A 15,814-nucleotide genomic window follows, 5' to 3' on the forward strand; every position below is an offset into this window, starting at 1 on the left:
GGCTGCTGAGTGTGGAGGAGAGATGTAAACAAATAACAACTGAGGTTCATTGAAGGATAAGTCAGAGATGCAGAGGAATCTCAGAACCCTTAAAGCTATATAATCATGGGATTGGGAAAAGTCTGCTGTAATTGTGATGCGTCTGGCCTTCTGCTCCAAAACCTCTAAGGCCAAAGCCTGCCTTTTGAAAGAAAAGGTGTGCAAGGGAAAAATTTTAGAATACTTCCCTACTTTATCTTGCCTTTCAGCTGACATTTTTTCAATGTTGCTTAAGGGATTTGGATGCCAAAGTCCCATTAAAATGTGTGGAAACTAGATGTTCCAATTCCCTAGGCAGCTTTGAAAAATATTAATTTCCAGCAACTGTATGGTTTGGGACCATAAATAATTGTTTGCAATAGTAATACAAGACAGCTACATAATAAATTAAAATAAATCACTGCAATGTATTGTATGTGAAAGAACACAGCTCTAAACAAGACCAGAAATCACACAAGAGGCAGAAATCACACAGTCTGGGCTAGATGACAGAATTGAATTCACAGCTGGTTGCAAAAAGGATCGCATGCTGTTGAAAAGGAAGGTAAACTTGTTTCCATACCTGTCATGTGATACTCAATTAGCTGTGTGATTGTCCCTTAAATTAATTGTGAGGGGTTACTGGTAGAGCATTTTCAGTAAGGGGCACTTGATTTTAGAACAGCATTGGAGATTGAAGAGCTCTAGATAAGCCATGGAAGTGCTTGTTTATTTTACATTTCTTTTTAAAATTCCTAAAAACAAGACTCATACTTGTTTTTAAATGGTTATTTAAAATCTGAAGGCATTTGCCTAGTTTATAATGAACTTTTACAGGTCCAAATTCCTTTAAGTTTATACAGGACAGGAGTTTTAATTTAATGACAACACCTATTGATGCAGACTAACTGCTGTGGTATTAATGACTGGTTTGGAAACTCAACAAGTAAACACTTGTCACTTTGACTAATTTTTCGGTTTACTGAAGAAGTTTCCTGTACAAAGAATACATAGCCTTCAGCAGCAGTTGCCTAGGAGTTCCTTTCATCTGAATCTATTTACAAAGGAAAGTGTTATGCCTGTGTGCTTTAGTACCTTGTTCATGGTTTTCTGCTGCAAATGGTAAACCAATCACAATGAAATAAAGATATCTGATACTTTGTGGGACAGATCCTCCATTAGAGGAGCTATGACAATTTACACCAGCTGAGGATCTGGCCGTATGCATGGGGCGTAGGGAGGGAAGAAATCAAATCTCTCCATCCTGCTCTTTGAGAAAAGTACATTCATCCATCCTAGGGTTCGATGTTCACTTGCATTTAAGAATATTTCAGAGAACAGTAAAGTAAGATACAAGGTTAACTGAAAAATAACTCAGTTGTTTAGCTGGCTTTAGTACAGAAGTATTCAACAGAAGCCCGGAGAAAACCTGGGTAAAATCAATGAGAAAATATTAGGGCTGCCAATTAATTGCAATTAACTCACATGATTAACTCAAAAAAATGAACTGCAATTAATCACACTGTTAGAATACCAATTGAAAATTACTAAATATTTTTGAATGTTTTCTACATTTTCAAATATATTGATTTCTATTACAACACAGAACACAAAGTGTACAGTGCTCACTTTATATTATTTTTATTACAAATATTTGCACTGTAAAAATGATAAACAAAAGAAATAATATTTTCAATTTACCTCATACAAGTACTGTAGTACAACCTCTTTACCATGAAAGTGCAACTTAGAAATGTAGATTTTTGTTTTTGTAACATAACTGCACTCAAAAACAAAACAATGTAAAACTTTAGAGCCTACAAGTCCACTCAATTCTACTTCTTGTTCAGCCAATCGCTAAGACAAACAAGTTTGTTCACATTTACAGGAGATGCTGCTGTCTGCTTCTTATTTACAATGTCACCTGAAAGTGAGAACAGGCATTTGCATGGCACTTTTGTAGCCAGTGTTGCAAGGTATTTAGCCAGTGTTGCAAGGTGCCAGTTATGGTAAACATTCATATGCCCCTTCATGCTTCAGCCACCATTCCAGAGGACATGCTTCCATGTTGATGATGCTTGTTAAAAAAATAATGCGTTAATTAAATTTGTGACTGTACTTCTTGGGGGAGAATTGTATGTCTCCCGTTCTGTTTTACTCACATTCTGCCATATATTTCATGTTATAGCAGCCTTGGATGATGACCCAGCACATGTTTGTTTTCAGAACACTTTCACAGCAGTTTTGACGAAACGCAAAGAAGGTACCAATGTGAGATTTCCAAGGAAAGCGAGAGCACTCAATCCAAGGTTTAAGAATCTGAAGTGCCTTCCAAAATCTGAGAGGGATGAGGTGTGGAGAATGCTTTCAGATGTCTTAGAGGAGCAACACTCCAATGCAGAAACTACAGAACCTGAACCACCAAAAAAGAAAATCAACCTTCTGCTGGTGGCATCTGACTCAGATGATGAAAATGAACAGGTGTCGGTCTGCTCTGCTTTGGTTCGTTATCGAGGAAAACCCATCAGCAGCATGGACGCACGTCTTCTGGAATGGTGGTTGTAGCATGAAGGGGCATATGAATCTTTAGCGCATCTAGCACATAAATATCTTGCGACACTGACTACAACAATGCCATGCGAACGTCTGTTCTCAGTTTCAGGTGACATTGTAAACAAGACATGGGGAGCACTACCTCCTGAAAATTGTAACCAAACTTGTTTGTCTGAGTGATTGGCTGAAGTAAGACTGAGTGGACTTGTAGGTTCTAAAGTTTTACATTGTTTTATTTTTGAATGCAGTTATTTTTTGTACATAATTCTACATTTGTAAGTTCAACTTTCATGATAAAGAGATTCCACTACAGTATTTGTATTAGGTGAATTGAAATATATTATTTATTTTGGTTTTTACGGTGAAAATATTTGTAATAAAAATAAATATAAAGTGAGCACTGTACATTTTATATTCTGTGTTGTAACTGAAATCAATATATTTGAAAATGTAGAAAACATCCAAAAATATTTAAATAAATGGTATTCTATTATTAACGGTGCGATTAATCGCACGATTAATTTTTTTAATCACTTGACAGCCCTAGAAAATATACTCACTGGAGGTTTTTAAGACCCTAGTGATAATCTGAGCCATTGGCAGTAACAGAGAGTGCATAAAATTTTCCCTGAAAGTCTAGATGAGCTAAATCACTTAACATATTATATAAATAAAAGTTTAAACATCCCATTACTCATCCTGTAATACATAATTAATGAAAGACATTTTGTTTAGACAAAACACAGACTGTACCAGCCAGGCACTTTGTAGGTATGCAGTATCTTAATAATCATATAGGCACTGTTGGTTGAATTCTGGTCTCTGCCACCAAAAGAATTATCCAGGTTTCTTATATTGTAATATTTATGAGAGACTTACTTTGTAGCTCCGATGACGTAGTGTAGTAGTTGAAGGGAACATTAGACACCGTGTAATCATCAGAGAAAGCAGCAAGTCTATCCCCTACAAATACTGTTTTTCCTACTCCTGCATTTCCAACAAGCATGACTGGTTTGCCTTTCTCCAGCAGCAAATCAGTAAAGTATCTAAGACGTGTGGTCTCAGATGTGTGAACAAGGACTGCCTGAAACATCAAGAGAAAGAGTAGCAACAGTTTTTACTTCTTGCTTACGTTAATACGACACAAGTGATCTTTTCGGGGCTCTTTAAAAAATATTATGGAGATAGCTGGTAGTGGCCACATATATATAGCTTGGGTGGAATTTTAAACAGGCTTAAAATGGGACATAACTTTCTGCTTTTCTCTAAATGTAACAAGATTATTGATGTGAAATTTCACACAGGATTAAGTTTTATGCCCTTTGAATGTTCTGAATACTTTTTTCCCCCCTCAGTTTTTAATAGGAAGTCTTTGAAATTGGACTCTAGCTGAAATCTAGCCAATATTTAAAAAACCACTATCTACAAAAAAATTAGTAGAAAGGTGAATGTTGAATAGATCTAGTGCAATGGTTAGGGTTTTTTAAATTTGGATTTATATTAATTTTTGGCTGTTATTCATCGTAAAAAGAATGTTCCATTGGTTGCCAATGGATAAGCTTTCTGCACTATGAGCCCATAAAATCTTCTCTGTCAGACAAAACCTTTTTTTCCTTCTACAAGAGCTACGCTTTTCTGTCAGACTTTATCCTACAACAAAGAAGTTTTGTGTGGCTGCTAATAGATTAAACTATTTTTCATTAGCAGCTGCACACTTCTATTTCCCCACATGTCCACCCCGCCTCATAATAATCCTACTCTCATTTAAGCATTTAAAAAACCCCTAGGAAATTAATACACACAAAAAATTGTTGTGATCCATTTTAGATTGTTACACACATAACATATCAGATACAAAACCACACAAAATAAGGACATTAAAAATTAAGGTAACTAGTAGTACATGCTTTCTACTCCTCCACCCAGAGGCACACACTTTACCACAAACACAACTACTGTATACCAGAAACCATCCACCACAACCTTTTTAGGAACACCAGCTTTTATCACCCCCTTAATCAAACCTACTGCTTCCCACCACACCAACTATCCATAACTATTAGTGTGGAGACAAGGTAGTTGATGAAAGAGCACGTGCAGAAGGTTGGGGAGGGGAAGAGTTAATGTTGTGATGGATGGTAGTTATGAGTCTGCCAATATTACAGACTCACAGAACTGTAAGGCTGGAAGAGATCTCAAGAGATCATCAAGACCAGCCCCCTGCAATGAGGCAGGACCTATTGCACCCAGACCATTCCTGACAGGTGTTTGTCTAACCTGTTCTTAAAAACCTCCTATGACGGGGATTCCCCCAACTCTCTTGGCAGCCTATTCCAGAGTTTAACTATCTTCATAATTAAAAAAGTTTTCAGAAAATCTAATTTAAGTCTCGCTCCTGCAGATTAAGTCCATTACTTTTTTGTCCTACCTTCGGTGGAAATGGAGAACAATTGATCACTATTCTCTTTATAGCAGCCCTTAACATATTTGAACATGTTAGGACCCTGCTCACTCTTCTTTTCTCAAGACTAAACAACTTTTTTTTTTTAAACCTTTCCTCATAGGTCAGGTTTTCTAAACCTTTTATCATTTTTGTTAGTCTCTTCCGGATTCTCTCCAATTTGTTCACATCTTTTTAAAGTGTGGTATCCAGTACTGGATGCAGTACTCCAGCGGAAGCCTCACCAGCACTGAGTAGAGTGGGACAATTACCTCTCATGTCTTAGGTACAACACTCCTGTTAAACACCCCAGAATTATATTAGCCTTCTAATGATGGGACATTAGATGGGGTGGGATCTGAGTTACTACAGAGAATTCTTTCCTAGGTGTCTAGCTGATGAGTCTTGCCCACATGCTCAGGGTTTAGCTGATAGCCATATTTGGGGTCAGAAAGCAATTTTCCTCTAGGGCAGATTGACAGAGGCCCTGGGGGGTTTTTCACCTTCCTCTGCAGCGTGGGGCATGGGTCACTTGCTGGAGGATTCTCTGCACCTTGAAGTCTTTAAACCACGATTTGAGGACTTCAATAGCTCGGACATAGATTAGGGGTTTGTTACAGGAGCGGGTGGGTGAGATTCTGTGGCCTGCATTGTGCAGGAGGACAGACTATTTGATCATAATGGTCCCTTCTGACCTTAAAGTCTATGATTCTCCTCAACTGCATCACGTTGTGGACTCATTCAATTTGTGACTTGCTATAACCCTCAGATCCTTCTCAGCCATACTACCACTTATCCAGTTCTTCCCCATTATGTAGTAGTTCATTTTCCTTTCCTAAGTGTAGTACTTAGAGAATTGGTCTGAAATCAAGATGATGAAACTGAATATAGGACAAGTGCTAATTTGTCAAGGTCATTTTGAATTCTAATTCTGTCCTCCAAAGTGTGAGCAACCCCTCCCCCCATCCACACATTTTTATGAAAGCACGCTCTCCACTCCATTATCCAAATAATTAATGAAAATATTGAATAGTACCATACCCAGGACAGACCTCTGTGGGACCCCACTAAATACTTCCTCCTCCTCCCCCCAGTTTGACAGAGATCATTGATAACTATTTTGAGTGTGGTCTTTCTTTGCACTTTTCTCAAAGAATAGTTATCAATGGTTTGCTATCAAACTGGGGAGAGGAGGATTTATCTAGTGGGGTTCCACAGAGGTCTGTCCTGGATCCAGTGCTATTCAATATTTTCATTAATGACTTGGATATTGTTGGCCACTTCATTAAACTGACTTTGTGCCTCAGTTTCCTCATCTATGAAATTGAAGATCATAATCACTTATTTCATGGGGTATTGTGTCAACTAATTTGTGTTTGTGCAGTGCTTTTATAATGTAAAGCAGTATGTAAGTGCTAAGTGTTGTTATTATCCCTAAGTCACTCAGATATGGAGTATGGAGCCAATAACAAAGATCTACCCAAATACTTATATTTGGAGAATGTTATTTTCAGATATTATAAAAATAAAAATAAAAAACTACAAAAAACAGTGCTCATCCATGCATGCCTTCAGTACACTTATATTGTACCTGTAAAGGTGTTTCTGGATCCATATCAAATTTTGGAACTTTATCAGTCCAGGGCAAGAATTTCCTAGTCTTTGGGTCAAGATAATAATCAAAAATTGTACCCTGGGATGGAAACTTCACTGCTTTCATCTCCTTGAGCCACCAGCAGCTGAATTCAGTTTGATAATTTGAAAGCTATAAAAATATTACAATTTATTTGTTATTTAGTTATTTAATATATTATGGTCTACTGTGTTATGTCTACAGCATGAAGTTCTTACAATGTGTACATAGAGATGCATATTAAAAAAAAAAACCTCAAAACAAACACTGCAGACACATATACAAATTTGATGATTGTTTATAACCCCCTAATGCAGTTGTAGTAATCAAGGGCAGTCAAACGGTGTTTAATTCAGGACATGTGGACCTTCTGACTGAAGTGGCTGATGCTCAGCTGGCGTCACTCCTTGAAAGGCTGAAATCAGGAGCCCCCCAGATTAAACCCACCCACCTTCCCCATTCCCCACTTCACTGCCAAAAAGTAAGCAGTTAAATGTAGCTCAAATTTGAAAAGTGATGAGATTCGAGGGCTGACTTGCTTCAACCATGCCCTTGCTCTTTTTCTTTACTGTCCAGGAATAACTTTCCATGGGCAGGCTGAAAGAATTCTAAAGAGCCCCAAGGCCCCTCTACCTGTTGAGGTCAGCCTCTTCTTCCAAGGAAAGATCTTTCCCCAGGCTTCTGATGGGACAGCCTTGATAACAGCTGTTATCAGTCCAGTTGGGGCACTTCCTGATTCTTAATGTGTATGTGAGTTCCTCCTTTACCTCTTGGACATTATAAACCCCATCACACTCACAGGGACTGCACCTTATCTGCATTAAAACTGAGCCAATTCAGTCATGTTAATCTTTAATACAGAGGTGTGGCTGGGCAGAAATTACGGGACCCAGCAGACATCTTGATCCAAAAAAAAGTCTTCTAAATGCTTGTTGAGGATATTATCCAACAGAGCATTCCTACCCACAGCACGTGATGGATCCTCACAAAAGGTCTCAGGAATGGTCTCAGTTAGAGGAAGGATATATCATGATGTACTGGAGAGCATACTCCACTCCCATATTGCCCCCTTGCAAGTATCAGTCATTGCGCTCTGTGGGTGCAGTTCATGCTCCAGGCTACTGCAGATAATGGTGCTAGCCTCCTACAGGCAGAGGGGCAGGGTGAAAATTGTAAGCTGAGCCATAGTCATGTGTCACCAGAGCTGAGCTGATAAGAGGGAAGTGCTGGTCTCACCAGTGTTTATAAAGAGAACAGTCTTTGGGGAAGGGACAGTCTTTTTATTCTGTTTGCACAGTCCCTAGCACAATAGGGTCTCTGTCCATGACCGAGGCTCCTAGGAGCTACAATACCTAATAATAAATAAGGGCTGTTCTGACCTTCAGATGCATCATTTGCAGGAGCACCCACAGGGGCAGTGCACCATTGCTAGCTGAAGAGGTACAATTTAGCCCTATATTTCTTTAATGAACAGCAAAATAATTTGGTTATGTAAACTGCTCTCTAGCGTACCTGATCTCGAAAGAGTGCACCACCAAACGCCCAAACACAGGCAAAGACAAAGTATATCTCATAGAGCTCTCTTGGGCAGTCAGGAGGCACATTTTCAGGGGTCAGCAAACAATCCAACAAAGAACAAAGGGTCTAAAAAAAAAAAAAAGGTGGTGAAGAGTGTGATCTTTAAATCCTTGCTCCTGAGGGTGGTGATGGTGACTCAATCTCAGGGGCAACATGATGACTAAGTATGCTGCAATCATGACTATATAATGCAAGAAAAGGAGGCTGGCATTTAAAGAAGGAAAAATGAGAAACCACAGTGACAAGTTTGTTAGGCTAATTTTACCATTGAGAACTGTGCAGTCTGCTGTATCTTCCTCTCCACTTGTACATTAAACCAAACTAAGTAATCCTCTGACTGACTCTTGAATCCTTGTGTAGAGCCAGTCAGTCAAGACCCTCCTCCATATGAATAAACCATACTTAAACACAAGTACTTCAAATTAAATACACCAAAATAAAAATAGCTTCCACAAGAGCAAACACCAAAAGGTTGTTCCAATAAAAACAGAAATTTCCATGAGTTCTTTTAAACTGCTAAAATGACTACTCAGATTATATATTACTGTATTTTTAATTCATAACACCTTTTCATTTTAAAATTGGTTAGTCTCTAAGGTGCCACAAGTACTCCTTTTCTTTTTGCGAATACAGACTAACACGGCTGTTACTCTGAAACTTTTCATTTTAGTTTCTTTTGGACACAGAATTTTGCTGCATGGTATTTCTGCTTGTAATATTTTTTCCTGTCTACACTATTTGTACAAAATTGTAAAAAACAACCCAGAATCTCTGAATAGAATAAAAGAAATTTAAGTAAGTTATCCACACTGCCCCTTACTTTGTCATCATTGAAAGATGTTTTATTCCATGCCTTTGAAAGGAAAGAGTTAAGAACATCCCATGTGTGACAGGACAGAACCTCTTTGCTGGAAACAATGGGGAAGTCTAAAAACCCTTATTATGCATTCAGACTATAGAGAAAGAATTCATGTTCAGGAACATTTTCCAATTTATTCCTAAAGACAAACTGATCAACATATAAAAATCACACAACAAAAATACATAAATATTGTATAACTCGTTATGCTTTTTGCAGAATAATTTCAAGCTACCCATGCAATCAACTTACTATTGCATGCAGAAAGACTACCTTAAAACAACATTAAGGTTACAAACAGATCTGTGCAGAGAGTGGAAGTTCCATTTCAGGAAGGATTTAAAGATTTGGCTTCATTCCAAATTGGAATGAAAACCAAACATTTTGAAATTCTCTGAAAAGGAAAATCCCAAACATTCTCTTTTTGTGTCCAAACATTTCACTTGGACAAAATTATAATATAGAATACAAATACATTTTGTAGATAAAAAGTAGTTTCAAAACGAAAAATTGAAACTTTTAGTTATAAAAATGTCAAAATAGAATGTTTTGACATTCATTGTCAGGACTTCTTTTTTTTCCTGTCTTTCTTCCAAAACAAAATTTTGGCCAAGCATTTCAATTTCAATAGAACCATATATACCAGTGGAATGTGGTTCTGTCAAAATTTCCCCACCCAGTTTTACAAACGTACAAAGTGGAGCATTTGAAATTTAGAAAATGACAAAGTGCAGGTGTATAGGTTAGGATGCACTCTTATTATATGGCCATACACTTTTTTCCCCACATGAACCCTGCCTCATGATCATTTAAAAGATTCAGAGTTGTAAAGATGACTCACATGAAAGCTGTGTGTGCTGGCTGACTGGTGTTCAGTGAAGGAAACCGGTGTTTAGTTTTATCCTCTTCTATCATTCAATACTTGGTACCAATGTTATATTTACTGGACATCAACACAATGGATTTCTCTCTCTCTTTATAGGTGTTTATATGGTTCCCATCACTATGGTATTTTAGCATCTCACAAAGGTGGATAAATTTATCCACACCCCTGTGAGGTTGGGAACTATTATCCCCATTTTAGAGATGCAAAATGGAAGCACAGACAGATTAAATGACCTGCCCAAGGTCACACAAGAAGTCTGTGGCAGAGGCAAGATTAGAACTCAGATGTCCTGGATCTCAGTCCAGTGTCGTAATCCCTAAATAGTTCTTCTTGTTAGAGTGGACCCAGAAGAAGAACATTTTTGGATCACTGCCTCCTTCCCCACTCCCAGTAATTATGGAAAGAAGTGGGACTCTAAAAATGTGTCCATTTTTGACACTTAATTTTTCTGTAAAATAAATTTAAAACCTATTAACTTTACACAATTTCCAGACGCACACCTATTTTAACAGCTTTCCTTCATGTGCACCAAAAATAAGATTGCATATTCAGAATAGATTTCAGGAATTTTGTTGTCTATACTTACTGACCTATATTTTAATATAATTCTAATGCATACCTGCACCATGCTATTCTCAGGAATAGGGGTGATAGTTTTAAAGCTTGTTCTGAGCTGCTCTAAGCAGGGAGGCACATATTTATCAAAGAGGATAGTTAAATTAGCTTTTTCAGATTGGTGACTTCTTGTTTCTATCCAACTGGCAACATACCTGCAAAACACAACAGAAAGATACCAGATTTTGTAGGGGAGACCAGAGAAGTCCAACACACAATAGCTTTCCTGAGATTAAAGTCAGGCCCTTGCAACACTACACACTTGTGATGTACCCCTTGTCCACACACAGTAGTGCTTGGAACAGTACACAAGTGTTGCCAGCACCATAAGAACAAGAGCTGCCATACCAGGTCAGACCATAGTCCATCTTGCCCAGTGTTCTGTCTCAGACAGCAGACTGTATCAGAGCTTTAGGGGGACAGTTAAGAACAGGACAATTATGAAGTGATGTACCCCATCTTCCATTCGCAGCTTCTGGTAGTCAGAGGTTTAGGGTCACCTAGCACATGGGGTTGTGTCTCTGACTATCTTGGTAAATAGCCATTGATGGACCTATTCTCCATTAACTTAGCCAGTTCTTTTTTGAACCCAGTTATACTTTTGGCCATGACAACATCCCATGACAATGAGTTCCACAGGTTAATTGTGCATTGTGTGAAAAAGTACTTCGTTGTTTGTATTAAACCTGCTGTCAACCAATTTCATTGGCTGACTCCAGTTTTGTATTGGGTGAAAAGATAAATAACACTTCTGTATTCACTTTTTCCACACCATATCATAGACCTCTATCATATATCCTTAGTCATTTCTTTTCTCAGCCGAATAACCTAATATTTTTTGTGTCTCCTAGTATGGAAGCCATTCCATACTCCTGACCATCTTAGATGCCCTTCTATGAACCTTTTTTGAAAAGGGGCAATCAGAACTGCACCCATGATTCAAGGTGTGGGTGCACCATGGATTCATATAGTGACACTATGATATTTCCTATCTTATTTTTTATCCCTTTCCTAGTAGTTCCTAAAATACGGTTAGCCATTTTTCCCACTGCTGTATGCTGAGCTGAAGTTTTCAGAGAACTATAGCCAGTGACTCCAAGTTCTCTTTTTTGGGTAGTAATAGTTAATTTAGAACCCTTCGTTGTATATTACAGTTGGAATTATTTTTTCCATTGCTTTGCACTTATTAACATTGAATTTCATCTGCCATTTAGTTGCTCAGTCACCCAGTTTTGTGAGATCCTTTTGTAAAGCCTCACTCCCTGCTTTGGACTTAACCATCTTGAATAATTTTGTATCATCTGCTGACTTTGCCACTTCACTGTTCCAGATCCATTGCAGCTGCACTTGCTTTAGCAGATCTCATCGTAACCATTGCATCCCAAAGGGCTGTTGTGGCAGCTGAGCAGAGTGACACCCAACTATGCCCTCTTTCCTTGGCCACATCCTCTCCTTTAGGGAGGGTAGGGAAGAGGGTGACATAACTATGTGAGCCCCAGGCAATTTTCTGGTTGCTGTCATGCAGATGGAACAGCACAAAACTGCTGGAGCTAAGGCTAGCATTTGGCCTTATATTTTACAGAAGAGGCCATTTGTAAATACAAATATCCACATTTTATACATTATTCAGTTTTGTCCGAGTTACATTTAACTTATTAGAATTATTTTCAGTATCGTTCGTAACATACGTCCTAACTGGAAAAGCATAATATATCTACAGGTAGCAGAGAGACACTTACTCATCCTCTAGCTCCTTCCACAATGGATAAGTAAAACTTCCTTAACATGATGCTAATCATGACATGGACCTGAGGCTGGACTCATCACATGTTTGGAGCTACTGATAAACATTTGGGGGAAAGATCTGATTTGTCCACTGTAAATGCTTCTAAACGCACATTGAGGGATGGATGTTCAGGAATATTAATCAAATGTTCTCTAAACTGGTATGACCATATTATGTTAGATTGGCCACTCTGATACCCTCCCAGACCCATCTCAATACTCCTCAATTGTTACTGTGAGATTATTAGTCTAGCACTGTATCCATACGTTAATGTTAACCCACCAATACTCATTCTCCTTGTTGGACATCTTGCATACCTAGACCAACCTCCCACTATTTACATTAAATTCTCATGTTCACTATATTTCTTCTGGGACAACACTTATAATATATGTTTGTACAGCACCGAGCATAATGAGGACCCAATTTCAGGAGTGGCTGCTAGGCGCTACTGTAATACAAATTAGAGACAGTAGGAATTTCCCAAATTTCAATTTTTCCATCAAAAGTTATCATTGAAATTTCAAATTTTGACTGCACGCACACAGTTTTTGTAATCAATTTTCACAGAATTATGACTCTAAAATAAATCAAAGAAGGGAAAAACATGATTCAGAAGACAAACGGGAAGTTGATCTGGCACCTCTCATGACTGTACTTTCCGTAACAGATATCAGTGGAGCAAAACAAGGGGATAGTTACAAAAGGCTGACAGATGCCTCTAGTGTATCTAGTCAGTTCACTGCTTGAGACCTACCTCTTGCAGCTGCCAAGCCTGCACTGTAAATAGCTGAGAATCAGATTCAGAACAGCCCAGATTGAGACGGACAACTAAACCAGGGATGTAAAGGATATATAAAATATGGAACAGATAATCCCAATGCTGAAAATTTTTAACTGAGTGTGCATACACATGCATGTGTACAAGTATCTATGTATAGTAAATAATATTAAATTATCATGTAAATTAATGGGTTCTATTGCTATTAAACTAACTAATAATATTGTTTTATCATTTTTTGAAGGTATCTTCAAAAGATAAAATACTCACGGATTCCAACCAAGATCCTGGGGGTTTACATAAAGAATACCTGCTCTAGACACTGTAGCTGGGGTAGCAGTTTTTAAATGGTGTATCTCAAACAGCAGCCTCATCGATGGAGTCAGAGGGACACGTTCATTGCTGGCAAGGGTCAGGACCTAAACATCACCAGTAAAGCACTGAACAAAAGCAACTTAAGACATACATTCTAACAAGCATATATCATGAATAGGCCTGTACAAATTATAGACCTATGTAGATTTCAGGTATATTTATAGCACATATTTGCACGCACACACACCCTTCAGAATGAATCTGGACATGATAGGATTCTTCCAAATTTAAAATTTAAGGCCATGATATTTGTTTTAAAAAACACATTGGAGCATAAATTAGAGACCACACTTTATGGCATACCATATGCTTGACAGTTCAGTTAATTTTTATAAACAGCAGAATCTATATAGGTTTATTTTCAGTGGTGTGTATATATTCAAGATAATTATTACACTTCAAGATAATTTTCACTTCATTTAATCTTAAAAAAAGAAGAGTGTTTAAAAGTCAGGTATGAGCTACAATAATGTCTGTAAAATTAAGTTTAGAATGTATTTAACTACATTGTAGCATTTCTTGTAGCAAACACTGTTGTTTTTCTTGCACTGTAGCAAACATAATTAGAGTACAGGACTGGGAGTCAGAGGTTTCTATCCTATTCCTGTCTCTCTTGCTAACTTGATCAGGCAAGTCACTTACAATTTCTGTGCATCAGGTGTAATAATACTTCCAACCTCATAGCAGTGTTGTTGGGCTTAATTCATGAATGCGTGTAAAATTGCTTTAGAGTTTTGAAGGAAAAAGCACTCTGCAAATGCAAATAATTAATGTTAATATAATTACTAGATTTTGGCTGATGCTTTGAGTACATTTGTAACCTCCATTACACATACATATTCACTGAGAGGTGCATATACCTTTACAGTGTAGACAGAATGACTTTAAACATCTCCATTGTGTAGGATCAGATATGAAAGAGATAAGGTTGTTACCAACTGGCATTGCACTAATTAGCAATAATGAAGATAAAAAGGGAAGGGTTAAAATTAGGGCTATTATGCAATTAAAAAATTTATTGCAATTAATCACACTATTAAACAATAATAGAATACCATTTATTTAAATATTTTTGGATGTTTTTTTCCTGTTACTCACCTTGTTATCATCCATGACAGTATTGAGTGACTCAGTCCACATAGGATCTATATCTCCATCTAGGACGATCCATTTTGGCCCATCCTGGGTAATATTAGCCTGCTCTCTTAGAAGAGATGAGAAGAGACCTGCAAATTGTGTTTAAATAAAATCCAAATCAATATGGTGCTTCAATACAACCTTTTGAAACAAATATTCCTGAAATATTACTGCATCATTAATAACACAAAAGATTTTGTAACAATGTAAGAACTGGTTTCCTTCTAGTTGCTTATTAAACAGCCATTCAAATTAAAGAGGAAATAGGCTCAGTGAGCAGGTTATACAGCAAATTAACTGGCTATAAAAATGGCTGATTTCTGGTGTGACTGCATGATAATACTGTTTGAGCAGGAGACCCTTTCCACTGCATCAATCCTCATTATGTGGGCTAGGTACGGAGGCTCCATGGGAGCTAGGGAGAAAGTTGCTGAGACACTGCAACAGCCCGCAGGATCTCTCTCCTCTACTTCAGCACCCCTGTTCTGCAGCTGGGAACTGGCCAGAGGATTCACATAGCAAGGAATCAATTACTCTCTTCTCTTTCCATTGCCATTACCCTTGCCCTGACCCCAAATCTCATTGCATGGAAATATACAGGAAACCCTCATTGCTCTGGACTCCTTGGCTGGTAGGTATGCTCCATATTTGTTTTGTTTTTTCCTGGTGGAGGACTGTATAGATCTTAGCGATGAAAGTAATGTTAACTGCTACTAGCCATCTTTCCATTCCCGGGTTGCATGATGTATAAAACCAAACAGCTCGTCAGTGGTCACAGCTTTTGGGTTTAGGTCATTCCACACAAGCTTTTGTTTCATGTTCACATATGTTCGGTTCAGAGTTCTCAGAACCTGAAGGGCAGGAGAGAAAAAAAGATCAACGCATGTGACTTAGTCACTGAACCTCAAACAAAAAGTTTCTAGCTTCTTTATCATTTGTTAATAATGACAGATCTGTCAACTCTCATCCACAGCTGTCTTGGTTTCCCTGAGCTCCCTCCTCTCTGCCCTACTTTACCACCACCCTCCCACCAAACAGATAAAAGTGACCAGTAGGAATCCTGGTTTGACAATCCTGCTAAGGATTCACTCTGGTAAACCACAGGAAGCTGGTCCAATGGAGAAGCTTGGATGAGGATAGACTTGTAGTCAAA

At 38.0% G+C, this 15,814-nt stretch overlaps 1 protein-coding gene across 1 annotated transcript in view; it reads right to left on the reverse strand.

Annotated features, from left to right (window-relative positions):
- Window positions 1-15,814, reverse strand: part of DNAH11 (dynein axonemal heavy chain 11) — a 293,766-nt gene that overhangs the window by 159,200 nt on the left and 118,752 nt on the right. Inside the window, exons 40-46 of the mRNA XM_077808745.1 lie at window positions 15,380-15,512; window positions 14,623-14,750; window positions 13,420-13,568; window positions 10,587-10,737; window positions 8,157-8,288; window positions 6,603-6,776; window positions 3,451-3,655 (exon numbers count right to left, since the gene is read on the reverse strand). Of these exons, the coding sequence (XP_077664871.1) occupies window positions 3,451-3,655; window positions 6,603-6,776; window positions 8,157-8,288; window positions 10,587-10,737; window positions 13,420-13,568; window positions 14,623-14,750; window positions 15,380-15,512 (1,072 nt within the window). The remainder of the gene's footprint in view (window positions 1-3,450; window positions 3,656-6,602; window positions 6,777-8,156; window positions 8,289-10,586; window positions 10,738-13,419; window positions 13,569-14,622; window positions 14,751-15,379; window positions 15,513-15,814) is intronic.

Source organism: Eretmochelys imbricata, chromosome 2, assembly GCF_965152235.1.
Source record: "Eretmochelys imbricata isolate rEreImb1 chromosome 2, rEreImb1.hap1, whole genome shotgun sequence".
In the NCBI taxonomy this organism is placed as follows: Eukaryota; Metazoa; Chordata; order Testudines; family Cheloniidae; genus Eretmochelys; species Eretmochelys imbricata.